This window comes from Trichomycterus rosablanca, chromosome 1 (assembly GCF_030014385.1).
Source record: "Trichomycterus rosablanca isolate fTriRos1 chromosome 1, fTriRos1.hap1, whole genome shotgun sequence".
NCBI classification, from domain to species: Eukaryota; Metazoa; Chordata; class Actinopteri; order Siluriformes; family Trichomycteridae; genus Trichomycterus; species Trichomycterus rosablanca.
Window position 1 is genome coordinate 68,739,765 of NC_085988.1, and position 23,628 is coordinate 68,763,392.

General features: G+C 37.7%; 1 protein-coding gene across 1 annotated transcript; it reads right to left on the reverse strand.

Annotated features, from left to right (window-relative positions):
- On the reverse strand, positions 1-22,817 carry syt10 (synaptotagmin X). Its single transcript, XM_063005823.1, has 7 exons — positions 22,631-22,817; positions 18,878-19,313; positions 10,344-10,905; positions 2,481-2,601; positions 1,688-1,859; positions 1,283-1,412; positions 1-433 (listed from the first exon to the last, which is right to left on the reverse strand). Exons 1-7 carry the CDS (start codon positions 22,776-22,778, stop codon positions 362-364), a joined length of 1,641 nt encoding a protein of 546 aa, XP_062861893.1. The 5' UTR covers positions 22,779-22,817; the 3' UTR covers positions 1-361.
- Positions 22,818-23,628: the final 811 nt, after the last annotated feature.

Below are 23,628 nucleotides of genomic sequence, written 5' to 3' on the forward strand. Positions count from 1 at the left end.
ATATAGCTACATGTACATTAAGACACAATTTTATCTTTGATATAAGGATATAATAAGATTATGTGCTAACTTGTTGGATGTTGCACCCAACTGATGTGACATCATAAGCCATAACGTTATCAATATCTCTGCTGCCACTGCATCCAATACTTGAAACCACTCATACAGGTTTCGCACAGGTCCTACAGATAATGTGATAGCCTGACCGGTTGGACCTTTGCTACAGTGTTGTGCAGCAAGTTGTCCTCTAGCAAAATGCTGCAATGTTACAGCAAGATATCTAGATATTTTGTGATATAAACCAAACACATGTTTACTTAAGAATGTACAAGGATTTGTGTGATTCATGAACTCATCGTGATTATGGGGTCTGTGGGGGCTTGGGAGACGGACACGAGCCCTGACTCTCAAAACTGGATCCTCTTCCCGGCCACTGTAAAAAAACAAGTATTATGAGTAGAGATTAAAGATCAGTCTACAGAGACTGATGGAATTATTCTTTAATTTTGTAGCATACATTACATGGTATGTGGACACCCTTTCTAATTGTTGAGTAATGATGTTTCAGTCGTACACACTGCTAGGAAGTGTATAAAATAATTTGTTTCCAATTGAATTTTGAATGAATTTTGGGCATGACTGTGCCCCTGTGCACAAAACAAGGTTTATGAAGGTTTTATTCCCACAGACACTTCAAAATGTTTGGAAAAAAAAAACCTTTTCAGAAGAAAGAAGGGTGTCCAAATTCATATTATTGCCTATGGTTTTGGAATAGTATGTCCATGGTCATGGTCAGGTGCCCACACATTTTAGCCATGTAGTGTATGAAAATAAACCTGAATAGTCACTAATCCAATCCATAATAAATATATTTCCATTCCCAACTATTCAACTGCTATGTATAAAATAAAGCTATGTATAAAATATGCCTGAGAGACTTAATGATTTTAACATATTTGGTTATGCCTATTACTTTCAGTATAGAAACTGTTAAAGGAGCTGTCTGCGCTCGCCATTGTTATCAGGTTTTGTTTTAGGTTGGTTTTTTTCTGCTTGTTAGACCTTAATGTAGTGGTATGGTTAATTGTTTGGCTTTGATGCTCTACTGCACAGGTTCAACCCCTTTTTCTTTCTAGTCTTCTGGACAAATGCACATGAATTCAAATCATGTAGTGTATTAGCAAGCTCATTATAATGCAGTCAGTTTTCCACTTTCCAATATTTGTGCATGACACAAAGAATAAATTAATATGATCTCTTCTTGGTAAAAGCTATTCTTTACCTCACACAAGGCATGCCAGTGGGTGATGGGCTTGCGTGGGTATGCCAGCATTTCATTCCAGTGGTCTCTGCCCAGACCCTCTGCATCAGGACCTGTCTGACACACTCCAATCACCTCATTATGCCCAACCCTTGTTAAAAGAAATATAGAAATAAAAATACAGTTGTTTAAAATGTGCCTTGAACAGTATGACACAAAACATGTTTAAAAGCAGACAATAAAAATATTAATATGTAAAAGCAATATAAAATGTATAGAAATGTATAGCAATATAAAAACTAGAAGACAATGGATCTTGCAAAATAATGTGTTTGATAACATTTAATCCAAATCTATAATTACACCCACAGCTCAAAGTAGTTTGTTGTGCATTGTATGAAAAAAAAAAACTTAAACACAATTTACCTGTCATAATCCATCACCATAATTGACAAGCTGACCTGCTCCACATTCTCAGGGGGGATGTCAAAGATAATGGCCTCATTGTATACAGGGTTCAGTGTGTTCCTCTTAGTGGTCGTCTTTCGTTTTTTTAGTCTTCGGCCATCACAGATCAGGGATACTTTAACATATGGGTCTAAGAAAGCAACACTTGTCACACAACCATTACACTAACTTTTTGGCACTTAACCTCAGCTAACTGAACTGAGAAAGCTGATTTTTTATTTATTTATTACTAAAAAAGAGTACTAATTTGCATTTGCAGCCTAAAATATGTGTGATTAATTAGGACTGTTCCACAAACATGTCTAACAATAAGTAATAGCTGTGACTAACTTTCATCTTATTGCTCTCTCTCGTATATAGCTACAGTACATTATAACTGTTATAGTAGCGACCAGTCGAGTACAGGTAGAATTAAACTGGCACACACACAAATTAATTCTAATAATGTGACACAACAAAACGACCTAAACATCTGAGATCAGTGAATAAATTTGTGAAAAAAGTAAATAATATACATTTGTCCCTAATGTTTATAAAATGTTAATACACTCTTTTTGACGTCTTTGTGTTCTTTCTCATTTTTTTAAACGTAATTCTCAAAATTAAATTTTTTTTAATTAGGTTATAATGATAATCACACATTTAGTTGTCACTACAGTGCATTTTGAGATATTTGTCAATCATCTGGAGAACATGGTGTTAAGCAAACCTCTCGCGAATTAAGTCCCAGATGTAGAGGTTACACACTTACCAGAAGAACCAGTGATGTCCATGGCTTTCAGATTCCGACACTTAATGACAGTCAGGGTCATACGGCCAGCCGTTGGAAGGTAGCAGAGTGAGTACATGATTTCCCCTAAATCCACACTCTCCTGCATAACAGGCAGATTTTTTTTATTTAACAAACATTTTAACGGTTCATGTCTTAAAAACAAACATTACGGCTACTGTATGTGGAAACCTTTTCTAATTATTTAGCTTATGAATCTTAAAGACACACATTGAAATGGTTGTTTAAAACAATGAATATATCTGTTAAAATTAAAAAATTACTAATTTTCAATGGAAGCTCTATTAGACAAAACCTTTCACATCAACATTAAATAAAATAATCTTTTTTACAATTATTTCATTTTAACTCTTTAGGAGTCTTTTTGATGGCTGGTGTGCGTTAGATTAGAGGAATTTAATTGATTAAAGGTATACGTATTTGACTAGTAAGAGCATCATTTCAGAAAGATAAATATACAGTGTTATACCCCAATTACCCATCAAACACCTTTCTAATGTCATTTTATCGGCAGGAGCAAGAGTTTAGAATCATGCCTATCTGCCAAGGCATTAATGGCTGGCAGAGCAGGCATGAAGGCACTGATGATTGATGAGCCAGTTTCTCTTAACTGGCAGTCACCAGCATCTTGTTGAGCGCTTGGTTGAACTTTATTGTGACAATTAGTTTTCATTTTTGTTCTTTCCTTTTTCTATTCACTTTCTCTACTGTGGGCTGTTAATGTTTTGCAAAACCTTTATTTATTACTGCAAATGAGGAGTTATTTGCAGGAGTTAAATACTGTTTTTCACTGATTTGATTTGTTTATTTATATATGTGAATGTTTGTATATTGGTTTTGTTTATTCATTTATTTACTTAGTTATTTTATTTTATTTTAGTTTTTTTACATTGTTTTTTAGAGCGCTATGGTAACATTTGACTCCTTCTTACAATTTAAATTAATACTTAAGAATTAACTGTGGAACTGCATTATTTTCTGTTAATGGTTCTGCTGTTGCACTAAGACTAAATTGCTAGTTGCCATGATTCTTGTTTTGTGAATGAAACTCTATAACCCCATAATGCTTCAGACTGGTGTCATCACAGACGAAGATAGCGCTTAGATTTAGCAACAACATCCATCATGTTTCTGCTGTCCTGTGTCCTTCCTCTCCAGAGCTTTAAGCATTGTTCTGTCATAGTAGATGTATACCCTAATTAGACTCATGGGTGTCAGGAATGAAATGGAGGGTTAGAATGTTTGGTGAAGTGTGATGGCTCAAGGCTACAATCAATGGCGTAGTCTATTTTGGGTGATCTAAGTAACTAAATTGTCCCTAAACTTGGAGCTCAGACAACAGCTGGATCTGAGCACTGGTTTCATGCCTGGATGTCTGATGCATTTAGATCAGCAGAGTTTAGTCGAATACAATGAAAATAAATTCAGTTAATTATTCAGTTATAATACATACAGCTTGTAATATGCTATATAATAATTTAAATATTTATATGCTATATAATAATTTAAATATTTAATTTTTTTTGTTTAAATTAAGTTAAGTTTGTTTAAATATTTAAGTTTTTTTTTACAGCATTTTAATTGCTAAGGCATTTCTGCAACTAGTAATTTAATAATTACAGAATACAGCACACAAGATTTCCTAAAGCCCTTATAAAGCATTTAACGTTGTCCGAGTACTAAAACCAGCAGGTCATTCCCAACCACCACATATAGCCCACCAAATTGCTTGGTGTATACATCACGGAGGCTCTCACCTGGGTGGTCAATACCATCAGCTAACAAGGCCCAGCAGTAACTACACTTTCTGAGGACACTAAAGAAAGCACATCTACCCCACTCATCCTTACCATGTTCTATAGAGGGGCCATAGAGCTGATCCTGACCACCTGTATCACTGTATCACTTTGTGGTTCAGTATGTACAGAGTTTCTGATTGTAAAGCACAGCAACACATAGTGAAGACAAATGAAAGAATTGTGGGCATCTCTCAAACATGGAGGACAGTAAAAATAAAAAATGCAATTAAAAATAAAATGTCATTTCTTTTTTTAACAGACAAAAGGACAAAGAAAAGATTTTCAGTGTTTCATTCTCATTCTCTGTTAATATAATAAAATTTAAAAACTGATGCCTGCAACACACTTAAAAAAGCTGGTACAGAGTCAAGTGTACCACTTGGTCATCTTTTCTTTTAAGCCCATTACTCTCATGGCACCTGACTTCAGTCAATATGCAAATTAAAGTAATTTCTGTCTCATTCTGTCTCAGGTACCATTTGAAAGCTTAGAATACCTAAACTTGTATAACCTCAGTCTTATTTTGATTTTGTCCAAATTTTTTGAGTGTGTTGCAGGCATCACATTCTGTTGTTTTTTAATACTGAGAGAACATCAAACATCTGCTACTCCCCTAACCTGAGAACCCCAAAGTCCAATAATTAGGCCTGAATCCAAAGTTAAATATACCCAGCTATCAAAAAAATGACACTAAAGAATTCAGTAAGTGTTTTGGGCATGATTGATTCTGGAGTGACAAATGGGTTTGTTGCTAAGCACCTGATCCACCATCATAACATCTCAGTATGACCCTGCAAGGTTCAGGACTACATGGAAGACCATTAGGGGCTGGCAAAATCCAATTTCAAATAATTCCATTGTCAGTCCTGACAGATTTCAAATACTCAGAAACAAAAATCATTTTATGTCATAAATTTACTTGAAAAGGTCTCCCCTGGCTCAAGAAACACAACCCCAACATAGTCTGTTCAAAAGGCAAAATCACAGAATGGTTGAAAAAGTGCTGTGATCTTTGTCTTCAGTTCAAGTATGGCTACATAACTATTGAAAGTCCCTACAGCACAAAATAAAGCAACATCCCAAAGGAATATTATCACCTTTTTGAGGTAGTAAACACAATGCCACCCAGTTTGCACCTCACAGACAGAGGAACAGTGCTATAGACCATCTCCCAGGGGCTACTCTTTCTAGGTCCATAGTTTACCTCTTCTCAGTCACTGACACCACTGCCATAGAAGAATACATTTAGGAGACCATTGGGCAGTGGTTCATCCAGCTCTACAAATCACCCATGTCTGCCAGGTTCTCCTTTGTGAAAAAGAAGAATGGAGGCTTCTGACAATGTATAAACTTATGAATGAGTAGTATCCAGCTGATAAAGTGGCATTCTTTTTTTACTGAGTTCCCTGTCACTGTTGCTTTTTTCGAAAGCTCAGATTGTTACTTGCTAGTGGATCAAGTTGCTAGCACATCCAGCTCCTGTTATTCTTCTCCTCTCTATCACTATTTGTTTTTCCTTTCTAGACACTAGGCTATTGATAAGGCTGCTGAAGAAGAGCATCCTTTTCTGTCTTTCTTGGAGATTGCATGTACATGGCTATAAAATGCAAAATCAAAGTTTTGATTAAAAAAAAAAAAAAACATTAAAATATGCTGACACCTGGGTGGTGCAGAGGTGAATTACACTAGCCTACTACCACTGGAATACAGGGTTCAAATCTCCAGTGGTGCTATCAGCCGAACGGGCATCTTCATACAAACATGATTGGCTATATCTGTGGAAGGAGGTGCCAGAATTTGGCATCCTCACCCAGTGGGTTGTTGCATTGTGCCCAGTCATTCTAAAGAAGCTGGACACATTGCGACCCTGACCAGGGTAAAGTCAGGATAAATGGTTTAAAATCAAAACAATCTTCATGATATGTAACACCCCATAATCTGAAAAACAAAAATGTGTTAAAATAGCTGTGTATGAGATATGAAATATCAGGCATCAATTTCAGTGGGTTGGAAAAACAAAGATATAAAAGGTGAAATTGTAATAAATCAAGCATGTTTGCCTTTTTAAGAATCATGTCTATAATGCAAATAGCAGTGCGATAGTAGGTCATGGCCAGCCAAACTCATCCCATAGGCTACTAATATTCAAAAGGTCAAGATAGAGAACTAAATTCTGCTTTGATCTGCAGACATTTTTTGTCAAATTTTGAAGTGGGTGTGTGGGTGTTCAAAAAGATGAGTCAATTTCAAGTTGATTCCTCCCTCATTCCTGGCCTTATATAAGAGATCAATCACCTTATTAGATACCCTCTAAAAACCTATTTATCTTCTGCTACATAATATTTGTTCCTATGGGAAATAGTTACTAATCCTCTTAATCATTTAATTGTTATATGCAACTATACTGTATATACACTATATTGCCAAAAGTATTCACTCGTCTACCTTCACACGCATATGAACTTGAGTGACGTCCCATTCTTAATCCATAGGGTTTAATATGATGTCGGCCCACCCTTTGCAGCTATAACAGCTTCAACTCCTCTGGGAAGGCTTTTCACAAGGTTTAGGAGTGTGTTTATGGGAATTTTTGACCATTCTTCTAGAAGCGCATTTGTGAGGCCAGACAGTGATGTTGGAAGAGAAGGCCTGGCTCGCAATCTCCACTCTTATTCATCCCAAAGGTGTTCTGTCGAGTTGAGGTCAGGACTCTGTGCAGGCCAGTCAAGTTCTTCCACACCAAACTCGCTCATCCATGTCTTTATGGACCTTGCTTTGTGCACTGGTGTGAAGTCATGTTGGAACAGGAATGGGCCACCCCCAAACTGTTCCCACAAAGTTGGGAGCATGAAATTGTTCAAAATCTTTTGGTATGCTGAAGCACTAAGAGTTCCTTTCACTGGAACTAAGGGGCCGAGCCCAACTCCTGAAAAACAACCCCACACCATAATCCCCCCTCCACCAAACTTTACACTTGGCACAATGCAGTCAGACAAGTACCGTTCTCCTGGCAACCACCAAACCCAGACTCGTCCATCGGATTGCCAGACGGAGAAGCGTGATTCGTCACTCCAGAGAACACGTCTCCACTGCTCTAGAGTCCAGTGACAGCATGCTTTACATCACTGCATCTGACGCTTTGCATTGCGCTTGGTGATGTAAGGCTTGGATGCAGCTGCTCGGCCAAGGAAACCCATTCCATGAAGCTCTCTATACACTGTTCTTGAGCTAATCTGAAGGCCACATGAAGTTTGGAGGTCTGTAACGATTGACTCTGCAGAAAGTTGGCGACCTCTGTGCACTATGCACCTCAGCATCCGCTGTTCCAGCTCTGTCATTTTACATGGCCTACCACTTCGTGGCTGAGTTGCTGTCGTTCCCAATCGCTTCCACTTTGTTATAATACCACTGACAGTTGACTGTGGAATATTTAATAGCGAGGAAATTTCACGACTGAACTTGTTGTACAGGCTTCCTATCATGGTACCACGCTGGAATTCACTGAGCTCCTGAGAGCGACCCATTCTTTCACTAATGTTTGCAGAAGCAGTCTGCATGCCTAGGTGCTTGCTTTTATACACATGTGGCAATGGAAGTGATTGGAACACCTGAATTCAATTATTTGGATTGCCTCAAATATCTACACACAATCACCAATAATTACAAAGCGAAAAACAGGGTTTAGAAAATATGCAATATTATTTTACTGACATAAATGGTTTATTTAGATGTTACATATCTGTATACACCCTTAGCCTAATACTTGATTGATGCAGCTTTGGCAGCAATTACAGCTTTAAGGCGTCTTGGGGGAAAAAAGCTATGAGCTTGGCACATTTGTTTCTGGACATTTTTGCCCATTCCTCTTGCCATATCCTTGCAAGCTCCATCAGGTTGGATGGGGGAGCGTCAGTACACAGCCATTTTCAGCTCCTTCCACAGATGTTCAATTGGATTCAGGTCTGGGCTCTGGCTGGCCCACTTTCTCCGAAGCCACTCCTTTGTTCTCTTGGCTGTGTGTTTCTGGTCATTGTCATGTTGGAAGGTAAACCTTTGCCCCAGTCTGAGGTCTGGAGTGCTCTGAAGCAGGTTTTCTTCAAGGATCTCGGTGTACTTAGCTGCATTAATCTTTTCCTCTATCAGGACTAGTTGCCCCGGTCCCACTGCTGAAAAATATCCCGACATCATGATGCTGCCACCGGCATGCTTCACTGTAGGGATGGCATTAGCCAGGTGATGAGCCATGCCTGGTTACCTCCAGACGTGACGCTTGGTATTCAATTTTGGATTGATCAGACCAGAGAATCTTGTTTCTCATGGTTTGAGAGTCCTATAGTGGGCTGTCATGTGCCTTTTACTAAGGGGTGGCTTCTGTCTGGCCAATTTACCATAAAGGTGTGATTTGTGGAGTGCTGCCTGGATGGTTGATCTTCTGATAGGTTATCTAATCTCCACAAGAATATGCTGGAACTCTGTCAGAGTGACCCTCGGGTTCCTGCTCACCTCCCTGGCCAAGGTCCGTCTTCCCCCGATCGCTCAGTTTGGCCAGGGGGCCAGGTCTAAGAAGATTTTTGGTGGTTCCAAACTTCCTTCATTTACGAATGATGGTGGCCACTGTGCTCTTTGGGACCTGTAAAGCTGCAGCAATTTTTCTGTACACTTCTCCAGATCTATGCCTTGACACAATCCTGTTTCTGAGGTCTGCAGATAATTGCTTTGACCCCATGTGTTGGAGTTTGCTCTGATATGCACTGTCAACTGTGGGACCGTATATAGGCATGTGTTGGCAATCCCCAATCATGTCCAATTAATTGAATTTACCACAGGTGGACTCCAATTAAATTGTAGAATCATCTTAAGCAGTATCAGTGAAAACAAAATGCACCTCAGCTCACTTTTGGGTGTCATATCAAAGGGTGTGCACACTTATGTACATATGATATGTCTAAAAACCTCCTTTCACTTTGTCATTGTGGGCTATTTTGTGAAGAATTTTGTGACAAAAAATGAACTCAATCTATTATAAAATATGTAATGTAATAAAACGTGGAAGGGGGTGTGCAGACTTTCCGGCTTGACTGTAAAGCATTTACTTGTAGACATCTAACCATATTAACTAAGGTGACAGATCTTTTTTTGCACAACCCGAGCAAATAAACTACAGTTTCATGTACCTTTTATCTTACAGCCAACTACAGGTGATGTTGACACTGATGTTGCTTTGAAATGTCTTTGAATGAAATTTTTTTATTAAAACATTGATTATCCATCTCCATATATTCTGAGACTTACCACTATAGTATTGTTATGGCTGAATGCTTTATTTAATTGCTGTATTTAACAGTAAACTATTGTCTGCTATTCTTGTATTTGGCTGCATCTATCCCTACCTTAATTCTTACAAGTATCCCTGTCCCTGAGAAGCCCTATAACCCTGTATCACGATCGGAGAAAGCACAAAATTTTATCAAGAGGCCCTAGATTTTTTCTGAACAATAAAGAATACCCCCTGTGTTACTGCTAAACACCTAGGATGACCAAATGAGGGCCGGGGTAAAGGTGCCAGTGGCAACCAAGCAACCAACCAGACTCCACGAAGCAAGCCACTAATTATAAATAATTAAATAATTATAAATTCATAATCAATTATAAATGTAAATACATAACAAATGTAAATTATGATTCACCTAGACATTTTAGTTTAGAATTAGAACAAATCCTAATCTGCAAAACCAGCTGTTAATGTTTTCATATTCACTACTTAATCTTTAGTCTATTTGCCCGGTCCTTAACCACTCTGGCTAGAGGACTGCTCACTGTTTTTTTTTTAGGTGTAAACTTACCTTGGTTATCCAGATTTTTTGTTGTGTTATCATTTATACATTATTTTTGCCCAATCACAGCATGTCCATTACCTGTATCAACTACATACACAAATTACTCTACTTTTAATCACACAGTATTGGTCTAACCTTAAAAGTCATTACTGTTCATAGTAATGCACATACAAACACATTTTACTCACTGTAGTTGATGCAAGAATATCTTTCCAGACCACCGCCTCACGTGACAGGTCAGAGAGCTCAAACAGGTTGTCCACCACCACCTCACCAATCATGTCATGGCTTGTGAATCGGTCAAAGTCATAGACGCTAAAGTGTAACTTACGATTACACAGCTGATCATACTCCACCGAGAAGTGGAACACTTCATCAAATGTGGGGTTAAGTGTCTTTCTATGGACTCTTGTCTGGAACTTCTTTTTACGATCAGGGAGCAAGTACATTTTAACGTAGGGGTCAGAGGTGCCTGTAAAGTCTTTGGCTGGCAGATCTAGAGCCTTAAGGATGTGCACCACTAATGCCTGCTCTTCATAGTCATAGCTTAGCCCAAAGCTCAGTTTACCACATGTCTTCACTGGCACCTTATTCCCTTCCTCTGAGTCCACAGACTTCTGCTTGTAGAGCTCAGGCTTGATACGCCCAATGCTGACTGCTGAGGACTGCCTGACGGGGAGAGTGTCCATTGTGAAGTCCACGCTAGTAACATTCATCTGCCGTTGAAGATGGCGGCGGAATGAATTGTGCCTAGCAAGAAATAAGGTAAAAGATTACTGCAGAAGTTTAAAGCTTCTTACATTTAAATCCATCAAGGTTGATTTGTAATGATTTAGAGATCTACCCACCAACATTTTAACGTATTTGTCATTTACTAAAATAATTCTGCAAAATATGATTTTTGTCTTATTCACATTAAGCTATTATAGTGAATTCAGTATGCTTTATCTGAGGCATAGATCTGGCTTTACAACCCTTTTTTTAGATTTGCTGGTAAATGATCCAACAGAACTAGGCCGTTAACCAAACTCGGTATTTGTGATTGGCTCCTCAGCCTATTTGCACAGATGCATAATGGCTTTCATTTTTCAAGCAAAATGCACCATTTAACTTCTGCTTGCTGTCTCCTAGCAACAGGTACTTAAATAAATACATAAAATAAATAAATAAAACATTCTTAATCGGAACACTGACAAGTTCCAAAATATAAAACAAAAAGTATGCCTTGCTTTGTGTATGTTTTGTCTAAAGGGCTTAACTACATGCCTTCATTACTCAAGTGTTCTACATTTTTTAATTATGTTGCATAAACACATAATAATAATAATAATTGGTACAATTGGCACTATACCCTAAGTACACCCATTATGCTTTTGGCCATTTGTCTTCAGCTGGTACTGGGGCCTTTAGTCAACATTGTGAAAATTATGAACAATTCACTTTGACTTTTATTTGATTGCAGACAGTTCGAATCTAAAATATTTTATGTTTTATCTGATCAACTTTATTTCATTTATTAATAAACCTTAATTCCTGCATTTCAAGCCTGCAACACATTCTAAAAAAAGTTGGGACGGGGCAATTTAGGGTTTGTAATGAGGTAAAAAAAAACTAAATAATGATGCGATGATGTGACCATGATTGTAATCATGGTTTGGTACAAAAGCAGCATCCATGAAAGGCTGAGTCTTTGATGGGCAAAGATGAGCAGAGGATCTCCAGTTTGTCAACAAATGTGTGAGAAAATGATTTAAATGTTTACAAACAATGAACCTCAAAGAAAGATTAGAAGGGATTTGCATATTTTTTCCTCTACAGTTCATAATATTATTAAACCATTCAGGAAATCAGGAGGAATTTCAGTGTGTAAAGGCCAAAGGCGCAAGCTTAATCTAAACGCCTGTGATCTTCGATCCCTCAGATGGCACTGCATCAAGAACCACCACTCAACAATAGCTGATATAATCACATGGGTGAGGGATTATTTTGGCAAACCTTTGTCAACACTACAATACAGAGTTACGTGCACAAATGCCACTTAAAACTTTACTGTGCAAAAAAGAAGCCTTATGTTAACCATGTCCAGAAGCAGCTTCGACTTCTTGGGACTCTGAGGCATCTACGATGGACCATCACACAGTGGGAATGTGTATTGTGGTCAGATGAATCAGCACTCCAGGTCTTTTTCGGAAAAAATGGACGCTGTGTGCCCCGGACCAAAGATGAAAAGGACCATCCAGACTGTTACCAGCAACAAGTCCAAAAGCCAGGGTCTGTCATGGTATGGGGCTGTGTCAGTGCCCTTAGCAAAGGTCATTAACACTTCTGTTAAGGCAGCATTAATGCAGAAAAGTACATTGAGATCTTAGAGCGACATATGTTGCCTTCAAGATGTCATCTTTTCCAGGGATGTTCGTGCATTTTTCAACAAGACAATGCAAAACCACATGCTGCACACATTACAAAGGCATGGCTGCGGAAGAAGAGGGTACGAGTACTGGACTGGCCTGCCTGCAGTCCTGAGCTGTCCCCAATAGAGAATTTTGAAGGGAAAAATGCGACGACGACGACGACCCCGTACTGTTGCACATCTTAAAACGTGTTTGCAGGAAGAATGGGACAAAATAAAAGTTGAAACACTAAATCACTTGGTATCCTCTGTGCCAAAACGTCTTTTAAGTGTGGTGAAAAGGAATAGCAACATTACAAAGTGGTAAATGCTTTACCGTCCCAAGTTTTTTTGGAATGTGTTGCAGACTTGAAATGCAGGGATGGATGTTTATTAATAAATGAAATGATGTTGAGCAGATAAAACATGAAATATCTCAGGTTCATCCTGTCTGCAATCAAATAAAAGTCAAAGTAAATGTTTTTAATTTTTCGCTTTTTCCATGCCGTCCCAACTTTTTCTGATTTGGGGTTGTACATATTAAAGAAGGTTATTTATTTTATCATGTTATCATTTATTCATTAAAACCTAAACTAATACAAATTAAAGCTCTGCACCTCTTAGTGAGTTCACTAAAAACTTTAGAAGATTTGATTATTTAAAACACAATTGTAGCATATATTCTTACATGGCCACAAAGAAAAAAAGGTTTTACCTCCAAGCTAATTAATATAATGTTATTTATTATTATTAATATTATTATTATATCATCTAATATTATGCATAATTTTCTTTGGAGAGTTGGAAAGATATAGTAGTGGAGCAATATTAGTTTAAAGCTACATTCAGAGCTTTGGTTCTTGTAAAAAATACAAGAAAATGGATCAGAACATTCTTAATTGCTGGTGTTCTTTTATAGTAATTTATGTGCATGGGGCATTCAACACAAACAGCGTAGTTTAATATGTTTTCACATGGCCATAGGAGAGGGAAACTATGTCCTTTGTGTGGTTTGATGAATGCTTGTTCTTAATAGAAAATTCCATATGTCACATTGTTGAATTGACTGTGTGTTTATGTATGTCAATACTGCTAATATAATGTGTCTGGGTCATAACAATGTATCTCTCCCCTTAGACACATAAAATTTTTCTATTAACCCTCTCATTCCTTCCTGCTGCTTGTGGTTAGTTGGCCAACATGGCCTTACCCAGCTGAGCCTGACTGAGAAATAATGTGTTCACAATTGCGTCCAGATGGCCAGGAAATTACAATTTTCAAGCCATTATTTCCCCACAGCCTGAGCACATATTATGAACATAGCCTTTATAATTACAATTTAACCTTTATGGCCAAATACATTTGCTCTACTTTTCACTCTAAAGTAATAATCATAACCTTTATTCAGTTTTTTTCAACAATAAATATGAAGTAGGGCTCTACTGTTGCACAGCGGGGGTAAAATACCACAGTACTGTATGTCACCAAAAAGAAAGTCATGATAAAAACAATACAATTAAGACTACAGAGACAGACAGCATTTGGATGTAACATTTTAAATCATCGTCAGTCAGCATAATCAACAGCTGCAGCTCTTTGCTGACATGTTTTCAGCATTATTTTTTTATTATTATGGTCTAGGTTTTATAGTGAACTTAACAAATGATAAAACTCTGTTTACTGGTCAAATAAAAAAAATGCACAGCTCTACAAACCCAGGAAAAGATGCGACATTATGTAAAATGCAACAATTATTTGTTAACTGTTAATTATTTAACTGACATAAGTACAAAGAAAATATCCACTGTTTTTAAAGATTGCAATGTGTGATTAATACAAAAGGTGATGTAACAATGATAAACATGTCAATCATTTGAGGTTTGTAAGTGGAAAGTTAGCCCATTTTTGCATTTGCATTTTCTGCCTAACAGCCTGTAGATCAGATCAGGACTGCAGGCAGGCCAGTTCAACACACATTTTTAGTGTTTACAAAGCCACGCTGTACCACATGACAGAGTCCTGGCATTGTTTTACTGAAATAACCATAGATCTTCTGGGTGTTGCTTTAATAGTAGCATGTCCCGCTAAAATCATAATATTTAGTAAGACTTCTACAGATTACTTAGGTTTGCCATCTTGCATTAAGAAATGTTCTTTTTAAAGTGATTTTAGTTTTAGTCTATGCAGTCATTTCCTTCTTCAGACACACAAGTTTCAGCTCACATCTCAGCATGTCTGTGAGATATCTCACTATGGATGTCGACTCATCACCTAAAACTTAATCCCAGCAAGTCAGAACTGATACTCAATCTCCAACCCAAGACCTAGTCATCTCTCTTGATAACTTTCAGATCAAACCATCTGACAAGGCGTGAAACCTTCGTGTTGTCCTGGATAACCAGCTGTACTTCTCTCCTCATGTAGCCAACATGACAAGATCGTGCCGGTTTGTCCTTTACAACGTCAAAAGGATTCGGCCATTTCTCTCATGAAAGCCACTCAGATTCTTGTCCAATTTATTGTAATCCCTCGGCTGGACTACTGCAACTCCCCCCTGGCAGGTGCTCTCATGTCTACTATTAAACCCTTGCAACTCATTGAAAATGCAGCTGCTTGCCTGGTTTTCAACCAACCTAAACGCTGCCACATCACCCCACTGCTGCGTTCTCTTCACTGGCTTCTTGTAGCTGCACACATTCAGTTTAAAACACTGATGCTCACCTACAAAGCCAAAAATGGACCAGCTCCAAACTACCTTAGGGAACTCATCACATCCCGCTCTGTACCACGCAACCTCCAAGCCACTAGTCTCGCTCGCCTTGATCCTCCACCCACACACTCATCAAGGCTCTTTTTTGTACTAGCACTCAAGTGGTGGAACAAATTTCCTCTGTCTGTCCAAACATCAGAGTCTCTCGACGTCTTTAAAAGACGATTCAAAACCCACCTCTTTACTAAGCACTTAAGTTGAGAACTAACATGTACTTACTAACACTCTTATTCATTTCTTATTTCCTTAAAAAATGTTCTAACAGGGTTTCAGCAGATTAGTGTTCTTGGACTGTTGTCTACTTAAACTAGAATTTTCCGAGTGTGTTGAAGGCATTGATTTGTAAATTTGTTTATATTTACAGTCAAAACACTTAAAGTAATTTTTGTACTTTTGTCAGTTAAATAAAGGTTATTGAGACTAAAATGTCCCAAGTGTTTTGGAAAAGGGGTTGGTATATTTATTTGGTGTTTTAATTCGTTATTTGGTTTGTTATTTTGGCGATCACTTTTAGTTGTCACTTTTAGAAACTCAAAAACAACTTTCAAAAAAATTAAACCTTCATATTATCAGTCCTAAAATATCCTAGAATGCACTTCTCATTCTCCAAATGTATTTTTTAAAGAAAATCTTTGCTGAGATTTAAAGAAAGCAGAAACTTGTTTGAACTTAACAAAAGAGCTTATTAGAGATAATCAAGGCAAAGGATGTTCCACCAAGTACTGAAGTTGGGGGCTAAATCACAGTGCACTAAAACAGGTGCCCAGGTTGCGCTGCGGGATATTCCGCTAGCACACCAGCACCGAGTTTCTGAACTACTCGGTTCGAGGCTCAGTGTTGCCACCGGTCGGCTGGGTGCCATCTAGCGGGCATAATTGGCAGTGCCTGCAGCAGATACTAATTGTCCACCGTATCTGCAGGGTGGGGGCCAGACTATGTGTGGTTGGGTGGGTCTTCATATGCTGTGTAAGGACCCTGATTGGTGGAAGAGGGCTGTACGCGTGTCGGAAGAGGCGTGTACAGCGACGTGCCCTCCTTGGATGCAATCTGGTATCTCTCAGCAGTGAAAGACAAAATTGAGTGTGCTAAATCGGGAGGAAAATGGGGAGAAAATAAATGCATAAATAATGCAAAAAATAAAAAAACAGTGCACTAAAACTAAATATTATATTTAAACTTACAATTATGTCAACAATTATGTCCATCTCTTTTTACTGAGACAAATATTTTCTATGGAAAAACTGCTGCAGCATTAAAAATCACCACATTGACTGGAGTGACATGGACTGGGACCACCAGGAAAGGTGCTTCTATTCTGCATTGTTGCTAAAATGCAATGGTTTTTTTTTATTAAAAAACATATTAACAATGTAAGTGAAAAGTTGAAGTTGCAAATTACTTTTATATATATTTTATATATTTTATATATAATTACTTTTATATTTGACACTACAGAAAAATAAATTTTTAAAATTGAAATTGACCATGTAATTTTTTTTTGTACAAAAGGTCAAATTTTCTTATGCTTTCCAATATAATATGTGCCTTAAAGTGTGCCTTATTTCTATGTTCCATTATCATTTAATTTTGAGCAATACGATTAGACCAAATTTGGCACTGGCCAAATAAGTTAGGCAGTAAAGGGAAGTGCTGATCCAGTAGCTTGGCCTTTTTCTGCAGCTGACCTTTAAACTCCCTAATTTGTCCTATGACCATATGCTGTCAACAAGTAATTTAGAAGGTTGCATAGTTTCAGACCGCATTAGGGTTTTTAATGACAGGGTTTTAATGAGTCACCTCAATAATGGGCACCGTCAGGAGAGGAGTGCAGCTGCTTGTTACATCCCCAGTAGGAGAAGTAGTCACAGTATGTCGGTTCCATTGCATGGCAACCCTAATTACAAGCCCTCTCACTTTACATGTGATGCTGAACACAAAACAAAAAGCTGAACAGCTGATTGTTTAATTGCTGTTGTCATGGCAGCATGACCCGGGTGCTTAGAAAGAGGGCTGCAATGATTACATGACTGCAAAAAAAGCTAGAGGGCACATTGCAACACTTCAGAGATTAAAAGAGCAACTGCTACCATAACACGCTTTTAAATTTAATATAAACATTACTTTTGTGTTTGTATATACTGTATATAATTTAGAAAACCTTCATAAGATGCGATGCAGCATGGTCTGAGATTTGGCTGATACTTTTGAAAAACTGAGACCAGTTTATTAATTCATTCATTTTCGCTAATTGGTTCATCGACATCAGTTCTGCAGTAGGTCCCAAAAACACTGGGCACAAGGTGGGAATACACATTGGAAACAGTGCCAATTTATTCTAAGGCAACACACATCTACCCATTTATAAATAAAAGCAACTTAAAGTTGTCAGCACCCAGTACACCAGATGTTTTTGCAGGGTGGAAAATAATTAGAAAAATGTAAACATTTTTAAAATGTGTCCATATTCTTTGTAAAAATAAGACTCTCATGCAAAGCGGCATATTTAGAATTATGCCTTTGGCCATAATAAAACTTTTTATTAAACTTTGCAGTGGAAAAAGAACACATGGAGAACATGATGCCCATTATTTCCAAAAGAAAATAATGCACATGTTTCAGTCCATTTCATCTGAACTTGAGCATACAGAAGTCAGTGGCATTTCTGTTGATATATGGCTTTCACTTTGGAAAGTAAATCTCAACATTTTCTAATCTCTAAAAAGAACTAAACATACAGAATTTAATTTAGTCCTTCATAAAACATAATAAAAATGATAGCAACATTACTTGTAAATTGGATTATGAGAACTGGGAATAAACTAGTGGAACTAAAATGGCCTGAGAAAAGCTAGGGGAGCTTTGATGAGCTAAGACAATTGAGGTATAAGTGGAGCTGAGAAAAACTATTAAGTAATTTGACAAGTTGGAAAGAAACTCAGAGGCTAAAAGGGAAAGAAAAAGTATAAAAGGGGCTGGCAGAAACTATTAAGCAAAATTTGCAAGATCGCATTTAAAAGGCTGAGAATCTCAAAGTGAATTAATTGTTTGGAAGAAACTACAGTGCCTGTAGAAAATCATCACACCCTATCAAAATTCTTGTCACATTATACAATAAATATGATGAATAAATACATTAAATCTAACTTATTCCAGATGTATTTACAAATAATAACCCTTATCACTTAAAAATACACTTGATTAATTGAAAAACTCAATTTAGTATACTTTAATTAGTAAAATAACTGGATATGTAACCAGCCCCTTAGAGTAATCATAACATTTTTGCTCAGGTACAACCAATCACCTTTCATAACAAATACCAGGCTAATTAACCCACACCTAACATAAATTGTAGTGCTTTTGATCACTTCAGAATAAAACCAGCTTTTCTTAAATGTTAAAAGAGTTTTGGGCAAAGTTAAATACAGCTTAAAGTTGTAAGTAGCTGGTAACCTTTAAATAAACCTTTAAATAAACTAAAAAGAAGCTGGGTGAAGTGATGGGTTGAGAAAAGCTAAGGGAGGTACTGGGAGCTAAGAAAAAAGAAAAGAGATGCTGGTTACCTGGAGAAGGAGGTGGGCTCAGTGCTTTGCTTCTGAATCTTGGCCTGCTTATTAAGGCGTTCATGCATGGTCTGCTGCACCTCAGCTGGGATGTCTGGAGATGTCTGGCTGATCTTCATGGCTGCCTCAATTAGTTGCACTGAGCTGCGGCCATTCACCTTAACCTCAGGCACCTTCCTTTTTTGTTCCTCCTCCTTTTCTTTTTCCCCTTGCTTCTGGGTTTGTAGAGCCAGGCTCTCGGGTAGGGCAGGTGGCACATTGGATAAGGGAGCAGGTGCTTCAGGCAACACCTCTTGGGGGACAGTGTCACCATGAGAAGAGAGCGCCTTTCTTCTCCAGATGGGCCAGCACAGCTTCCAAAACACAAAGAGAGAGACTACCAACAGGGCGAGTCCACAAAACCCCACAAGCACAGCAAGAAGACTTACAGAGATGTCTACACGCAATGACATGTGATTTGATAAAAACAACAGAAGAAGATGGAGAGGTAAGAAACATTACGAGAGGGGAGACAATATGCATACAAGGAGAATACGATTAGGGTAAAGTGAAGAATTGAAAAGACACATGAGACAGAAAAGAGCAGTAGCGATGAAAGTGTCAAACACACAGGCAAGTGTAAATGAGAGAAAAAGAGAAAACAGCAAAGTATAAGAAGTGGAAGAAAACACAAGATTTTATATAGTATAGAAAAAAAAACAAAGTTTGAGGAATTACATGGATTTCCTAATAACACGGTCAAAGTAATTGACACAAAAACAACAGCACTTTTCATGCCTTAATTGAACACATTGAATATTAATTTAGTCCAGTCTAAAAGTAAGTGAACCTCGGCTTTCCAATTAAAATTATTTAAATGAGAATAGTAATATCTTAATTATATGCATAATGTGTACTTTTTTTTTTACTTTCACCTGCAGAATTGTTATGTTAGTAAACATTTTTTTAAAAGAGTTGGGTATGCCAGTTTGGTACTAGCAATGTACTTCGTGAAATTACATATTTATTTTAATAAAATGTGGTCATGTTTGATAACAAAAAAAAAACAGCAGGAATTTTTTTCTTAGAATCAAAGAAAAATGACATTATGACATTATGTCTGTATCAAGCATGATAAGAAGTTGAATGTATTATTTACACTTCCGTTTCTCTGATAAATTGTGAACCACCCAGTTTATTCCACCATATATATTTTCACAATCCATAATACACACTGCACAATTCTTTTCTGCCTAGGACAAGATATTGAATGCTGCAACTTAACAATTGTATTGTTCATCGTAACGTTATGCTCATTTTAAAAGTAAATGTCTGTTAACACATTCTGAAAAGTTAATATGTTTATCCCTGTTTTACATCACCTTCCCTTTAACAACATTCTGTAATAGTTTGAATGGCAGGGATTGCAAATGAACCTGTACACTTATACTACAAAGTCACTGTTGTTACACAGACAGAATGTGAATTGGCATTGTCTTGGTGAAAGAAGTACAACCCCAAATCAGAAAAGTTGGGGAAGTATGGAAAATGCAAATGCAGTGTTTCTTACTTTTATTTTTGCGGTCAGATGAATCAGTATTTCAGATCTTTTTTTTTTTTCAGATCTTTTCACCAGGCCAAAGATGAACACCCAGACTCTCAGCAAAAAGTCCAAAGGCCAGGGTCTGTCATGGTACTAGTTGTGCCAGTGTCTGTGGCACAGGTTATTTACTCTTCTGTGAAGGCAACATTAATGCAGAAAAGCACATTGAAATTTTAGAGAGACTTATGCTGCCTTCAAGATGACATCTTTTCCAAGGACGTACATGCATCTTTCAACAAGACAAATGCAAAACCACATGCTTCACACATTACAAAGACATGGCCGTGGATGAAGAGAGCACAGGTTCTGGACTTGCCTGCAGTTCTGACCTGTCCCCAAAAGAGAATGTGCTGAGAATTTTGAAATGAAAAATGTGACAATGACAACCCTGTACTCTTGCACACCTTAAGCCATGTCGTCTACAGAAAGAATAGGACAAAACAACACCTAAAACACTCCATCGCATTGGTACATTGGTACCAAAATGTCTTTTAAGTTGAGAGGGAATGGCAATTACAAGGTGGTAAATGCTTTACCATCCATACTTTTTTGGAATGTTTTGAATGTTTTTACCTAAGAGAGACACTGGCTTTTGAACTTTGTATTTGTAACAACTGGGTTGGTACATTTCATCTGCTGTGCCTACTTTTTTGGAATTGCAAGAACATGGGTTAAATGGGTAGAAAATAAGATGACTTGTGTTTTGGAATGGCAAATTCTAGAATATTGCCCAAATAAGAATCTTTGGCATAACTCTTTTTTTTCTTAAACGGCCCTTTATCTCTTTATCTTTTGAATAAAAAAGTGGTTAGTTTATATGGATTGTCCTGGATGATTTGCCGTAAGAAGATATTTCTTCAGTTGTTAATAGAAGATTAATGTTTTAGAAGTGTATGTTATTGTTGTATTTTTTTCTCATATACAATGGTCTGTGTGATTTAAGATTTGTTTCAGTAAAGAAAACTTTTAAATATCAACATTTACCACTGTATAAATGTATATCATTATCAACAGCGGTGCCACTAGTGCCAGTCAGGGATAATGGTTCTTCTGCTCAACATAATTAATGTTTTATAAAGATAAGCCTTTCTGTCTGGAAGAGGTTTCTCCACTTTAAACTGCTACATATGTTCTTATTATCTCTCTCTCTCTCTCTCTCTCTCTCTCTCTCTCTCTCTCACTTACACACAGACAGACAGTACGTTGTTGATTCAAAGGGGGAAATTTTGGTGCCTTAATACCAAGTATTAGTAAGAGCAAAAATAAAAGTAACATAAACAATAAACATTCTAATTCAGTAGTGTGTAAGTTTTTACTATATATTGTACATGCTGTTTATAATATGTAACATGTAAAAGAAGGTTTCTTTACCACTGATGATAATCACCCTTCGTGTGTGTGTGTGTGTGTGTGTGTGTGTGTGTTCCCTATGATGGACTGGTGACCGTCTGTCTGGGTGTTTCTTGCCTTTCGTCCAATGAGTCGGACCCACCGCAACCCTGAACAAGATATAGCGGTGGTAAAACATTTATTAAATAAATAATTTACTATGAAAAATTACAGTCCTTTTCAGGGTGTATTGTCGCCATGCGGGGCATTGGACCACCGCGAGCCTGACCACGATGTAGTAGTTAGTGATGCTGAAATATGCTGAATTTAAATTAATACATAAATAACTAAATATATAAATAGCAATGCATTATGTTGGATCCACTTGTCTATTCGCTGTTTCTGCAGATTTTGTTGTACCAATTTGTTATTTTACAGTCATGTCTATGAAGTCAGACACTGTTTGTACCCGTTCATGTGTGTGGATCAACAGGTGGCATCCCGTGCTGGCATACTACAGAGCCAGCCTTTGCCTTTAACGCAATGCTCTTTTATAGTTCCATGCATGATTGTCTAAAGGTGTTTGAAGTGATTTTCGATTGCACCATGTAGTTTTTATATTCCACTTTTAGTTAAATGAGGACGCATTATAGATTTTGCGCTTTGGCCGCTATTGCAATGCAACCCTTTGCACAAAATGTGTTAGGTTGTGAGTTTCTACACTTTAAATCATGAAAAGAATTTTCTGAACCCATTCAATCAAGTCATATAATGTTTGTTTTTAGGGAAAAAGTGCAGGCGCGAGGATACAACTTACAAAATGTGCACACAATCCGATTTACCTGAACTGGTTTTACCTGGTGCGTTGCTCTCTGTAGGAAAGATATCGGCGCATTTCTCGCGCTGGACGTGGCCGGAGAGGCAGAGCTCGGTGATGATGTGCAGAGCCCGCTGGCACAGGCTCAAACCGTCCTCTGTGCGCGCGCTCATGTCTCTTCGGTTAATCCATTGTGCGTTGGAAGAGCCGCGTGCGCGTGCAGGGTTCATCTGGACTCCGCGTACGCTGCTGACCGACAGAAAGAGAAAGCGCACGACGCGTACACGTGCGTCTCTTTCATTGGCACTGCGACCGTGGCACTGGGTGCGAGAGGGCTTTGGAGAAGTAGACATTGTGCCGCATCGACCAATAAGAAATAAGGGGAAAGTGGGCGGAGGACAGAGTGTTCTGAGACGTGAACGGTCTGCTAAACACAAACTCTTTACTATAAATAAACTATTTTTAAATCAGGTAACTTATTAAACCAATTGTTCCAAATTAAGTCACTCTACATGTTTATTCAGTGTTTTATTCATGTATCACAACCCTACTGTGTGAAACCTACCAGAAACATCCTGGGCAGAAGACTAAGAAAATGCAGGTCACACCACATTCACTCACACTTCACTGTAACCAACGAACGCAAGTTTAGGAACTATTAGTAGTTATAGTAAATTTCAACTGACCTGAAAAGCGCATCACAGACAGTATACAGATGCCAGGCTCAGCATTTTCCAAACTGTTAGATTTTTACTGCACATAATAAAAAAACAAGAAAAACAGCTTTTAAAGGCTGTGGAGTGTTATATATTATGGAATGACGAATCCAAGTTTAAAATTTTTGGGTCCAATCATTACATTATATGATATTCACATTTTTTGCACTTAGCAGATGCTCATATCTAGAGTGACTTACCAAAGTGTTTTCACAGTAAACATTTCCCTCGTCTAGTTTAAGCAGACAACAATTCAAGGATACAAATCTGCTAAAACTTTGTTAGAACAAAGAAATAGGTAGAATAC